Consider the following 13,865-nt stretch of genomic DNA (forward strand, 5'->3'; position numbering starts at 1 on the left):
AGTTTGGTGTAATGCATGCAATCAAAAACCCTGTGATTTGTTTGCTAACCTTTTACCCGCAGAAGAAGAGGTGAAATTCAACAAATAATGTGTTCACTCATAACCCAACTAAATATTGGGTGCTCCACTAGGAACCTGGGAACTTCTCTGTTTAATTGGATTATGGAAAGCAGGACAAATTTGTATGAAAAATGTGAATTTCATTCCCTAAAATGTAACCAGTTCAAAGGGAGGCTACAGCACGGAGCCGACAAACCCCAAAGCAACAAGAATGGCTGCATCCCAGAATGGTGAGAAATTGAACCTGGAATGGTATCCAGGATCATCTCCTTGGTGCCACAGAGTGCTGCCAGCCAGCCCAGCTGCTCCACAGATGAGGTTTAGGTTTCCCGAGTGCCTGGGGACTTTTATTTCACTCTGATCTTATGGTGCTGGCCCACTGGAAATGCATGGAGACTCACACGGAGTAGCGTCATATTCAACTGCGTTTAGTGAGCCTGCTCTCTGGGCAGCAAGGTGCTACTCCCCAGGAGTAAGGGGATCAGAATCTGCCCCATTGCGGGTAGAAAATATTCACTTGCTACAGACACCTGGAGAATCTCACATTGAGTTCTGGGAGTTCCCAAAGCAGGTACTAGTAAGCTCTTTGGGGTGGGACGGTCTCTTTGTTCTGAGTTTGTACAGTGCCTAGCACAAAGGGGTCCTTGGCCATGATGCGGGCTCCATGGCATTACAGTAATACAAATAATAATAATAATATCTTTTCCTACAAGCAGGAGCCAGTAGATACCAAAGCCAGGCAAGCTAGCTGTCTAGCACAGTTCTGCTGAAAGGTATCGTCACCTTAAAAGCATCGGTGTAGCTGAGGGTGGGAGGAACATCAATGCACCAGCTTCTGTGCAACGAACAGATCTTTACTCAAGTGCACAACCAGTGCAAACACTCTGGTCTGATCTGCCTTTGTTATACAAAGAACGTTGTCAGGGACGCTGACAGCAATTAAGAAAAATTGGACCGATGTGATGCTGATGCCGGTTAATAGGTGAAGCACCCGGGCAAAGTTTGCTCCTTTGCAGTTGCTCCACAGAACGATATTTGTGAAGAGATCAGACGGCGGGTGCTCTTAACTGGCTACAATTCAGCATTGCTGGCATGGCTTTGAAGCGCTGCAGACAGGTTGTGAGTGGCCAGGCTGATGTCTGCACTTCCCAGCTGTACCCAATCAAAGGCTGTCTGCTCGCTGAGTTTTTCAGTGGGGGGATATCCTGAGGCCACATGTGCGTTGCTTTCTTCTCCGAGTAGATGTCAGTTCTTTAACAACGATGTCCTATGGCCGGGTGGGTGGGTGGATGCATAATTAGGGATGAGCCAAAAAACCTGGAACCTCCAAAGCAAGCTGTTTCAAATTCCAGGGCCATTTGGATTTTGAGCCGCAGATCCAAACCTGCCCCTACGACTTCGGTCTCAGTTCATATGCAGAAACGTTCAGAGCCCTTTGTGGGATTCTGGGTCTCTGAAACTTCATGAGAGCGGTACAGCTCCCAGGACTTCCCCCTTTTGACTGAATCCCTGTGGGAATGGCTCCCGAGGCTTTCATGACCTTGATTCTGCACCCAAACCCCAATGCTGCTTGAGCCTCCAGCCTGAATTGTAGCGTAAATCCAGACCTGAACTTCCCCAGATGCAGATGCAGGCTCTGGTTAAGGATGATTTCTAGCCTAAAACTATATCGGGATCCGCACCCGCATCGCCTCTGCCTGCCAGACACGCAGTGGGTGAGGTAGTGCTGTACAAAGCATTTACCAGCAGGAGTTTGGGCTGGCACAGTCCTCCCCAAGGTGTTCTGTGCTTCCAGGAGTCTTTAGAAAGCTGTGTCCCACGGGGCATGTAAAGCCAGGCACCTCAGTACCATACGTGGAAGACTGTTATACTAGGTGTGTGTTGCCCCCTAGTGGCAGCGAGGATATGTGACCCATTGAAGGGAGATGGCTTTTGGCTCGCGTGAGTGACCAGTAGTTTTGGAAGAGAAGGGCCAGGATTCTAGATCTGGCTCCCCGCCACCCCAAAGCATGTTTGGTTGGCTTAGTCATTGATTGGTCTAGTCATTGGGCATGTTGCCTGCAGCACACAGATTCAATGCAACGCCACCGAGCAATCCCTAAAGTAGCCGTTATAATGCCAGGATTGCAAGGGCCAATCTCCTGGGCCATAGCAGGGCTGGCAATCAAGTGCTATGTCTCAGCAGGAAGCTGGCCTGATGGGTTGAGAGCTACTGGCTCTTTAACCTGTCCCTGGCACAGGACTGAGCAGCGACTGCCCTGCAATTCAGAGCAGGGTCATTGTTTCCCTGGGGTGGGGAGGGGAAGGAAATGCCCTCTCCCCTGAAGGATGGGAGTAGGGGACTGAAGAAGGAAAGAAATGTTTTTTTAAGCAGTTGTCTGAAGCATCTCACAGGTTTGGGCTGTCGGAGTGAGTCCCGTGGAAGATGGGCAGAGTGCAGGGGCAGTGCTCAAAGGCGCATGACAAATACAGTTTGTCAGCTGTCCATGTACGTGGATATGTGACAATCAGAGGTGGAGCTGAGCTTGACTTTCCCTCTTGGAGATTCTGAATGGTGTGGGCAGCATTAGTTTACGGCCAGGGATCCATGGGAAAGATATGCTAGATCAGAGCTTCCCTGGCCACTCTGATGCAGGTCCCACAGTGGAGGGAAGGGAGAAGCCACTTTCCATCAACACCCCTCCCCATGGTGGACTCTCTACCATCAGGGCATCTGTGCCAGCAGAGACTGAAGTGGATCATGGGCTGATCCTTGGCCCCAGTGCGTAGGGGGGAGATAATTATCTGAAATGTATTAGCAGTGATTTTTCTATCCCTCCAAGCACAGCTGAACTCCGGGTTCCAAGCCGGGATGATTTTACAGGCAGAGGGATACAAATATTGTTTCCCATGCGGAGTGAACCGGCGCCGCTTCATTGACCAGTCCCATGAGTTAAAAAGCATTCTTAATCCTTTGTGGTGAGGTAGGAAACTCCCCCTCCCAATGTATTTTTTTGAGGGGAGGGGTTATCTCCTAAGTATCAGGGATGGCCATGGCTGGAGATGGGACACTAGCAGGGTGGGCCAGGGCTCTGAGATGGCACTGGGCATTCTCTCTCTGATGCGTGGCTGGCTGGGTCTTGCTCACATGCTCAGTGTCTAACTGATTGCCATGTGGGGTCGAGAAGGAATTTTCACCCAGGTCAGATTGGCAGTGACCTTGGGGGGTTTCACCTTCCTTTGCAGTGTGTGGGTGCGGGTCACTTGTCAGGATTATCTGGATATCTCTCACTGAATCATTCCTGCCAGTGCAGGGGTCTCAGGCATTGGTGCACCCAGTCTCTCTGGTCTCTGCCTGTGGCACACAATAGTTTAGTCTCCTTTGGACTGTAATCTTTTGGGCTAATTCAGGTTGTTGGGTTTGGTGTGCAGCTGGCTGAACCATGCCCAAAGTGTGGGTGCCCCTCTCAGAATCTGGGAGCAGCAGCTTTGGTAAGACGGTGCTGGAAATGTCCCCCGGAACCCCCTAGCTCAATTGAAACTCTGTTTTTTTTGGCCAGGTCTGCAATCCCTTGTGCCCTCTCCCCATTTCAAGCACTGTGGCTGGGTGGCGATGGGGGCTTGTGCTTTACAGGTCAGATTATGATCTGCTGGCCCCTTCCATCCTTGAACTCTGTGATCTCTGCAGAATACAGGGCATCAAACAAATCCCTGTCCAGGGCTGTAGAAGTGAGTGGGTGTCACCGCTCATAAGGAATCCAGCCATCTCAAACCAGTGATGCTACAGCGCTGACACCATGCAGCAGCGTGGGGTGAGCGTGAGCCATCTGTGCGTGGCGTGATAAGTGCTTGGCCAGGGTCCTTTCTGAGCCCCTGCAATGTGGGAGGCACCTCCCAAAAACAACCGCAGGCACATCTACCCAGAGGAGCGCACAGCCTACATCCAAAATGACACAGCAAATTGAGGGTTGAAGTAGAGCAGGGGGAGGGGAAGCAAGTGGGCGGAGCTGACTGGTCAGTCCGGGGCATGGCTCTGGTATGGCATGTGCACATGGCGTGGCAGCTGTGCTATTGGGGGTTTTGTATGTTACCTCCCCTCCCCCTGCATCTGATCCATCATCCTCCCCCTCCCCTCACCCCCATTTGTTGGTGATTCCAGCTGGGTGGTTTTAGTTACTTATTTAGCTGAATCGATCTTCTGGTCACAAAAAGCATTTTTCAGGGCTCCCAAACTATTTGTGAATTTGGGCCAAATTCAACAAATGGTTTTTGGCTGAGGGGAAAAAAATGAACTTTCTTTTTGAAAAAGTTGACACGTTTCACATTGGCCATTTAGAAACAGCTTGTTTGGCCTTTTCATTTGAAACAGGTATTTTGAATTCAAATTTGGTCAATTAAAACACTCCCCCCCTGCCCCCACACACAAAGGGTGAAAAACACCTGAAAACAGCCAATTTGAAATGAAAAACTCAAAAATCATTTTGAATCAACCCAAAATATTTCAGTTGATTCAAAATGAATTTTTATTAGAATTAAAAAAAAATGGTTTTGAATTAACCAGTTTTTGTTTCTGGTTCGGTACCCAAATGGAAAAATCCATTATTAGCTCAGCCCTACTGATGATCTTCATGCCATTGGCAAGGGTGGTGAGCAACCTTAGTGACGTGGCTCTGTGATTTCTCTGGCACAGACCTGCGCCCCCTGGATATTCTCTCGGAAGTGGTTCCGACTAGTGGTGTGAGAAGTGGGATTCGGATGCTCCAAGTGCAGGGGGCACGTGGGTTTCAGTTCTCTGCATCAGCACGCCATGCCCTGAGCTTCCCGGCTTCCCAGATTTTCCTCTACTGTGACCTCTTCCCAGAGGAATTCTCCATCATCATCACCCTGAGGGTCCTCAGCGTCCCACCAAAGGTAAACACCAACCATGCCATGGAGAAGGGCCTGCACCAGGGCCCTGGGTGTGGATGCCCCTCCCCTTTGGTGAATAGTTAGAACCCAAGCCCATATCCAGACCAGAGTTGCACTTCAGTGTCTCAACCACAAGCTCATCCTTTCTGCCTGTGAGCTCCCAGTTCTCCAGTGCAATCAATGAGAAAAAAGGTTTGAATGTATAGTCGTCCATGGACAGCCTCCACGCCCCAAATGCTGACCTCAGAACTAACCCTTTCCCTGCTCTTTCAGAAAAATGAGTACATCTTTACTGTGATGAAGGAGGAGAGCAACACGGTGCTGGTTGGGCTCAGGTACTCGCTGAACAAACTCCACTTCCTCTTCTGGAGCAGAGAGCTCTCCAATGGCTGGCAGACCCAGGTCACCTTCCAAGGCATCTCCTTAACTGACAATCAGTGGCACACGCTTGTCTTGGCCGTGTCTGGGCAATTCTTCTCCCTGACTGTGGACTGCAGTATCCCCATTGACGTGTATGTATAGTAAGTGCAATTCAGGGGGACCTCCTGGGTGTAGGGCTGGCTGGGGGGAGGTGAAAGCTTTTCAGATGTGGGTGCTCTGCAGGCTTTGCTGTTGCTCTGTCTTCTCCTGCCAGCTCACCCTGGCACACGTAACAAAGCAGAGAACCTGGATGCTTCCCAATGCTGCACAAAGGACAGAACTCTATGTCCTGTCCCTGGCCCTCAGGCAGGGAGTCCTGGAAAGCAGCATCTTGCTCACCAGCCTGGCATTCTCAGAGGATACCCAGCAATGTCAGTAATTTTTTGGAGGACTCGGCTCTCTTTCCCAAGTTTGGAGCCAGACTCCTTGGTACTGGGGGTGACCTGCCTGCCCCAAGAGGAATTCCACAAAGGTCTCCTCAGGGGCGGGAGCACTGAGACAATCCAGGTTCATGGTCTCCTCTTTTCTGTGCCATTCTTCCATGGAGTTACAAAGAACAGAGCTGGCTGGAGTCCCATCATGTCGGGCTAGAGGCCGTCAGTCAATCTGGACGGGTGCCATGAGGTGGGCAGGGCAGCAGGAGGGTGCACTGGGGCAGCATTGGCAGGGTAAGTTGGGTGGGGGTGGAGGAGATGTTTTGGGAATGGGGAGGTAGGGAATGGAGAAAGGAAGGTGTCTCCTTGCTTTCATCTCATTCCCCCACAATGCTCCACTTCTCTGTTGTTGTTTGTCTTGTCTGTGTTTCAGGCCCAAGGATCTGGTGCTCTGAGCTGTGTTGGGGCTGACTGGAAAAATGTCACCAAAAAGCCAGTTAAAAACAGGGTTTCACTGAAAAATGACTTTTTTTTTTTTTTACCTGAAATGCCTGTTTTCAAGGAGTTTTTTGGGAAAAAAAATCTAAATGTTCATTTGGAATAGTGGGGAAAGTTCCCTCCTCTGAAAAAAAGGGAGGGGGAGTAAAAGTGTGGGAAAAGGGGGAGCCCTCCTAAAACTGAAATATTTTTGGAATAAAAATGATTTTTTTCTAAATAAAATGAAAAATTTCCATTTTCATTTTGCAATTTTTCATATTAAAATGAAAACCTGAAATCAAGTGAAACATTGGACAAAACACAAACTGTTCATTTTCTTTCCAATATTTTTGCAACCCCTACAAAATGTGTATTGCCCAGCTCCAGAGTTTGTTCAGTGCCCAGGGCAAGATGGATCAGCTGGGGAGAAGGGCCTTTGGGTGCTATTGCAGTATAAATGCTACATAATAATCACCAAACTGGCTGCACGCAGTCCATAGGCTGCTTGGCTCTGCTGTCTGGTGACTTTAGTGTGAGAAGGGTCCACCATTGGCTCCCCCCTTGAGGAGGGGCATTATTGGGGGGGAGGGGCTCACCTGTAGCTTGGCTGGCTCAGGAGGAAGGTACTGACCCCAGGTGGAAGGTCTGGAGGAGCGGGTGCCTTCCCTGGAGGGAAGGGAATAATCTGGGGCATCCACAGTGTTACAAATGGGGAGGGAGGATTTGGTAAGCAGATATGAAGGGGAGCAGAAACAGTCTCAGCTTAAGTGATCTCGCTGAAGACCTGTGTAGGGGACTTGTCATCTGAAAAGCTGCCGGATGTTCTGTCCAGGTCAGAGTCGACACAGCCTGTGAGACCCGGTTCTTCCCTAAAATCCAAAGGCAGCATGTTTGTAACCGAGAAAAGGAAAGACTTTAGTGCCCATCACAGAATTACCTTCTGGAACTCTCTGCCACATGAAATCATCATCATCATCTTTTAGTAGGAGTCCAAATATGAATAGCCATCCTAGCCACTGTCCGAGGCAGGACCCCAGGCTAGATGAGCATTGGTCTGAACTAGTCTGGCAATGCCTGTGTTTCCATTTGTCTTCCTAGCACCTGAGCACTGTAATTACACGAATCTCCTTAGGCCAGGCAGGCCCAGGGTTGGTCTCTCCAGTCACCGGTGGATGCCATGAAGTTAGCTGCTCTGTGCTCATGTGCCTCTTATTGTAATCCCTCCAGGGTGGTGGATACACCCTTCCCTGCATCCTTGTCCGTGAAGGGATCCAGGTTTTGTATTGGGAGCAGGAGGAGAAGGAAAGGGCTATTCACGGTAAGTGTCACTCATGGCGTGGGATTGGCTCGGTGTGCTCTGAGAACACGATTATCAGACACAGGGCGGGCTCTGGTTTACCTGGGCTCCAGCGAGATAAGTTAGCAGTGGCAGTGCAGGGTTGCCCCCATCTCTGGGCCAGAAGCATCATGGGTTTGAGACACACTCTCCTCTCAGGAAGACTGGCCTCAGGTAGCACAGAGTGCCGGGCTGTCCTTTGGGAAAGATGGCTGCACATTTCTAAGCCGAGCTCCCAAAGGCAGGGGGAGGGGACCCCGGTTTAAAACTCCTCCATCTGAAAAAGGCTTAGGAGCTCCCTGGTACGCTGGCCTCTATTGACTCCTTCCCTTAAACAGCATCTAATGGCCACGGCAGTTCCTGAGCACATATTGGCTCCCAGCCACATTGGCCTCCGGTCACTGTACTGATAGTATCTACACTGGGGTTCATTCCAGCTCTTTATTCACAAGCCCAGGCATCCATCCAGTAACCACAGCCCCCGCCTGCACAATACACCGTAAAGAGATGTCGGGATCACTGCACAGCGGCCAGTCCTGGGAAACCCTTTAGTTATTTGCAGAGTCTTTGGATTCCCCTGAGGGTGCAAGGCCTTATCACAAATTCTCTGGATGGCTCTGCTAATGTGAGCAAACCCTGTAGGATTGGAGCCAGGAGAGACCGTGCTGATCTGCACTGTTGTGGCTTCTCCATTCACCATTGTGGCAGTTACAGAATTTTGATAGAGATTCACATGGCTGCTTCTGTTCCCTGCTGATTTATGGCTGCAAACACGAGCACATTTCTGAGCCGAGACCGTGTGCTTCTTCCCATGCAGTCTTTGCCCCCTGTATGGAATTCAGATGGGAGGCAGCATGACCAATGTCGCAAAACAAACCTGGAAAATCTGGGGTCACTTCTTAATAGGGTAGACCCCGGTCCTGCAACTGATAGCATGCGGGCAGACTGCTGTGCCAGTGTGGAGTTCCAGTGGTACCATTATGAGCATTGGGCACATGGATTTACCCATGTGGTTCTTTCTGCAAGACTGGGGTACTGCTCTTTTTAGCTATTTTTGGATGGTGCACTCAGCTTCTCCCTTAAAGATAATGGCAGATACCAGATTACCCTTGTTTTTGGAACAGCAAAGCCAACAAAAATTCAAGCATGATTCAGTTGCCTGTTACTTTGTTTCACAGCAGGTTACGGTTGCTGAATGAAAACGGAGTATGTCACCAATCACGTTAGTTACCAAATGCAAGCACTTAAGATCAATGAAGTGACTAGATAGGGAAATTTATCTGTATCTGCCTTTTGTCTCTCATCTTGTACTTAGATTGGAAGCTCTTTGGGGCAGGGACTGACTTTTTATTCTGTGTTTATACAGCACCCAGTACAATGGAGCACTGATGCATGTTTATTACTTACATGGTTTGCGCCAAGAGGCCCCGAGTAGGAATGGGGCCTTTGAGTGTTACCACAATATAAATCTCTATCAATAATACCAATAATTATAATAATAAACCTTCCACTGCCCATGTGATCAACAATCACATTATTCTTATAGAATATCAGACCAATTTCATCACAAGAGAACAGCTTTCACTCTGGCCAATGGTTTGGTGGGGTTTTGTTGTCTCTGTTTTGGTCTCTAAATAATTTTCATTTAAAAGGTGTTGGCAAACAGGGAAGTAATGTCCATTAAATGTATTTAGCCACCAAATTTTGTTTTGTCAAAGTACTTACAATTTCTTTGAGAATAAAGTTTTCTACGTAGTTTAATAGGTGAAGGATATAATCGTCTTGATTGATAGTGAAATGACAGGTGCATGGGTCTTATACTGGAGACTGATCCATGTGTCTGATGTAGCTTTTGTTTCTTTTTTTCAAAAGGGTTTTGTGTTTTGGGGTTGAGTAAATGATGGGTGGGTAAGAACATTGTTGCTTTTTAAAGAATGGTTCCTTGCTTGGACTAGTAGCAAAGCAGGAGGAGAGAAATCCCAAGTGCATATCACTTGGCAGGCAGGAGCAGGGAAAACATGTTAGCTGACTCTGGAGCAACTCACCCAGTCCTGTGCGTGTTCGGGCGCTGCTGCATCTGTGCTCAAAACACAGAGAGCAACGAATCCTCACGTCAAATGATAAGGACTCCCCTGGAGTTTGGGGGATTCAGGGGGCCGGTCACTGGTGTGGGGATAGACGTTGTGCCCATCCCGATCACCACAGAGGAGGGCCCTCCTGGGTACCACCCCCCATTCCTGCCCAACAGCTGCAGCTATTGACCACCCTGTCTTAGACTGCACCGCCCATGAATGTTCCCAGCTAACTGAGAACCACAGAGGAAAGCGCTCCCCTATAGAGCTATGAAAACACTGTGCAGGGGCATTGCCATCCTGATGCCCTCTCCCTTTGCCAGGGGAGAGAGTCAGCATGGAACATGCCCCTGAGCAGGGGGTGGGGTTGAGTGTAGGTACCAATCCCCTGCTTGACTTTGACTGGCTCTCTGCTGCACCAAAGCATGCCCAGGACATGACACAATAGCATCAGATTAAAGGGATTTTAAAAACCTAAGTGATCTTTCCCCATTTATGCTGTTTGTTCAGTCTTTACATTTCTCTCAGCTTGGGTTGTGAAAAGCAGCTAGTCAGTTTCACCCTGGGGCTTTCCGGCACAGGTCGCGTTTAAGTTACAAACCCCTCTGTGACAAGTTTAAACCCAAACATATGCAATGGTGCCAGTTCTCGTGATTTTGTTGCTAGTCTTGTGATAGTTGCTGTTCATCAGTCTGGGACAGTTCCTCAGATTTGCCACCTAAAAAGAATGGCTTAAGTGTGGGAATCTTCCTCACATCCTCTGCAGTGAAGACTGTAATAGGGCAGCTGCCCCACTCCTGCAGAACAGGGGTTAAAAGCAGCCAAGTTAGGCTGATTGGGGAAGCAGCCACAGCTGTGGCCAGCTCAATTAGGGCCCTGATAAGAGGGCTGGGGGCCAGGAGCTGAGGAGTCCTTCTCTAGTTCTGGAGAGAGATGGACCTAGCTGCCTGGGAGCTCAGGTACCATGCACAGAGCAGTGCTGGGGCAGGGGCTGAGCTGAGCTGAGCTCAGGCCTGGCAACCTCCCAGGCTGTGGCTTGACAGGAAGGCCTAGAGAGGTACTGGGCTGCAGGGAAAGGTAGCAGGTCCAAACCCCCCTTGCTAGTGATGAGTGGTTTATAGACTGCAGTCTGCCCCAGTGAGTGGGGGCTAGATGATGACTGGCAGTAGCCATTGAGGCAAGGTGGGGATAGAGGGTTCCCCTGGGAGGGGAGACCCAGAGCATGGGGGTACTGCTGGGGCAGAACCCTGAGGTCAAGGGCACTGGGGTCTGGGAGGACATGGGGCCAGTGGCAGGTGACACACCGTCCAGCAGAGGGTGCTCTGAAGTTGAGCTAATTCCCTGGATGACCAGCAGGAGGTGCTGTGCCAGTGAGTCATCACTTTGCTACAAGACCCATACAAAGAATTCATTTAGCTTCTCCACCACACATAACTCCAGCATAACTGACTGCCTCAACCACTGAGAGCATCAAGGCTGGTATAAGGGGATGGGCTGCAGGGCCAGATTCAGGTGCATTGGCAGAGAAATGATCCAATGTGCCTGGGGTTGCTATATGAGCATCTAATCAGCTGGGGGAAAACCTCATTTTTATTCCAGCCCCCAGACAGCTTATTCAGCTGTGAAAGCCTAGGAGCATGTGGGAGCTCTTTGTACATACGAGGGTCAGAGCCAAGTGTGGTGGGACGGATTCAGTCTAGCAGCTAGGCACTACATGCACTGCCTAGACTACTGGGGAGGGGGTTTATTTCACAGTATTAAAAACTGCAACACTTCTGCTCTCAGCTTCACCCTCTCTCAGGAACTTGACAGTGAGCTCCTGGGGAGAGCAGAGCAAATAATTCACAACAAATGCATCCAGATTTAGTGTCTGTGCTGCTTGGTGAATATCTGTGAACCCTGGTGATTTCCCTTGAATGTATTAGTTATCCACATTTATTCAGTCAATGTTGTATTGGATTAATTTTTTACCTTCTGAATTGATTGAGAGCAGTTGTCTCTGAGAATTTCAGTACTCCCCACCTGTTAAAATCTGAGCTGTGGTAGCCAGAAAGTCACATGGTATTGTGGCTGGATGAGATTGCAAGGACCTCCAAATACTTGTGGGTGGGGATTTAAATTTAGTTTCCCCACAAACACTCATGTGTTTAATTTTGAAATTGGGTTTCTCTGAACATTTGATGTGAGTAAATCTCAATCAGTTGAGTGTTTGCGGAACGCAAGTGCATAGGGCAGCAAATGTGGCCAAAGAGAGTTCATTTAAATGTGGGAGCGAATATTGTTGGAAAATTAGTTATCATATCATAGAATCGTAGGACTGGACAAGACTTCAAGTTTAGTCCCTTGCACAAGTCTAGTCCCCTGCAGAACTAAGCATTATCTCTAGACCATCCCTGACAGGTGTTTGTCTAACCTGCTCTTAAAAATCTCCAGTGATGGAAATTCCAGAACCTCCCTAGGCAATTTGTTCCAGTGCTTAACAACCCTGACAGTTAGGAGATGCAATATCTCACAGCCCTATTCCAGAGGCAGCTATGCAGCCAGGCGAGTTGTTAAAACATTAGGCAGTAATTTGTTTCCCCTGTCTCTCATCTCTTGTTGCTAGTTAGATAAATGGGTTGTCCTGAAACCAGCCTCATCCTTCACTGAAACAGCAACAACAAATACAACACTGTCCACACCCAGTGATCTATCCCTGGAGACCTTCCCTCCCCCAGGCCACGTCCACAGGCTACAAATATGAAATGAAGCGTGCATGCGACGTAATGGATAACTTGAAAGCAAGAGAATGGCCTGCAGCCACCCCTGTGATCACAGGGTCAGAACCATCAGCTGGAGTCCACTGAGTTGCCACTACTGGCTGCACAGGTGGAGAACTTTGTGAGCGACTCTTGCAAAGGAGGTTGTGGAAGGGGCTCAGATGTGGAGCATGCCGTGGAGGAAAAGGATTGCTAATGGAGTCATTTCTTGCTGCTCTAGAACACACAATCCAGCAACTGAGAGTCACCCCGTTGGGTGCCATTGCTGAGTCACCTGCAGGACATGCCAAGTTCGTGCCTCTGGATGGGCTGTCTGAGCTCCAGGAAATAGGCCCCCCCGAAAATGAGGGTGTTGGTGGGGGGAGGGGAGGATGAGGGTGTTGCGGGAAGGTAAGATTGGGGGGGTTGCTGAGTGGGGACAGGGAGGATTTGGGGGTTTGAGGGAGGGACAATTTGGAGGGTTGGTTGGGGAGGGGAGTATTTGGGGGAGGTTTGGGGGGTTGGTAGGAGGGGGACGAGAGGCTGAGGGGGCTGGGGAAAGGGGAGGATGAAGGGGGTTGGTAGGAGGGGGAGGAGAGGATGAGGGGGCTGGGGAAGAGGGAGAAAGGAGGATAAGGGGTTTGGGGTGGAGGAGAGGCTGGCAGTTTGGGAGGACTGAGGGGGGAAACTTGGATATGAGGGGCCTTCGGCTGTATTGGTGAGGCTGCAGGAGGGGTGAAGGGGCCTCGCTGTGCTGGGCCCTCTGCTTGTGCAAGGGTCTGGCGGCACTTCAGGGCCTGCCTCCCCCATCTTTGCTGACAGAGTCATGACCCCGAGGACAGAGGCCATTCAGGAGCTGGGTTGGGCTCGGAGTGCTGCTAGGCAGCTCCCAGGAGGAAGACCTTGGAGAGGTCTGAGCGCCATCCCCACGCCGGGGCTCTGCCCCAAGCTCACTTTGAGGGTCACATGGTTTAAGAGCAGCCCTTGAAGGGCAGGGCAGTGGCTTGGCCTGGACATCCCTGTGGGGATGAATGCCAGCCTTTTGCCCCACACAGGAGACCAGGCCCTGAGGCCAGGCGCAGGAGTGAGTGGGGCAGATGGTTGGGGCTAAACTGGGAATGGGCAGAGCATTGACTCCACTTCCCCTTTTCTGGCCAGTGCAGAGAGTCGGTGTAACGATGCTGTTCTGGCAGTACCCAACTGAGAGTGCCAATTCAGGACAAATTGCTTTAAACAGGGCAGTTACAGCCCCAGGCTGGGATTTTTCCACCTCTAAGGCAAACCAAACCAGCCAGACAAAGAGGACATTGGTATCACCCCACTGGCTAACCACAAGTCACACAAGCAATTCCCTTAGACACTCCAGTTTCCCAGTATCACCACCAGTGCCACTCTTACGGGGACAAATGGTTATGAAAACCAACACCCCAGTAAAAGAAAAAAGGTTCTCTTGATCCCAAAGGACCAAGCCCCAGACCCAGGTCAATATACAAATCAGATC

General features: G+C 49.9%; 1 protein-coding gene across 2 annotated transcripts in view; it reads left to right on the plus strand.

The window, feature by feature from the left end:
* Positions 1–13,865, plus strand: part of TSPEAR (thrombospondin type laminin G domain and EAR repeats) — a 77,234-nt gene that overhangs the window by 12,013 nt on the left and 51,356 nt on the right. For both annotated transcript variants that reach the window (XM_042853451.2, XM_024108405.3), the window contains exons 2-4: positions 4,730–4,950; positions 5,221–5,459; positions 7,446–7,536. In XM_042853451.2, coding sequence (XP_042709385.2) covers positions 4,730–4,950; positions 5,221–5,459; positions 7,446–7,536 — 551 coding nt within the window. The remainder of the gene's footprint in view (positions 1–4,729; positions 4,951–5,220; positions 5,460–7,445; positions 7,537–13,865) is intronic.

This window comes from Chrysemys picta, chromosome 9 (genome assembly GCF_011386835.1).
Source record: "Chrysemys picta bellii isolate R12L10 chromosome 9, ASM1138683v2, whole genome shotgun sequence".
NCBI lineage: Eukaryota > Metazoa > Chordata > Testudines > Emydidae > Chrysemys > Chrysemys picta.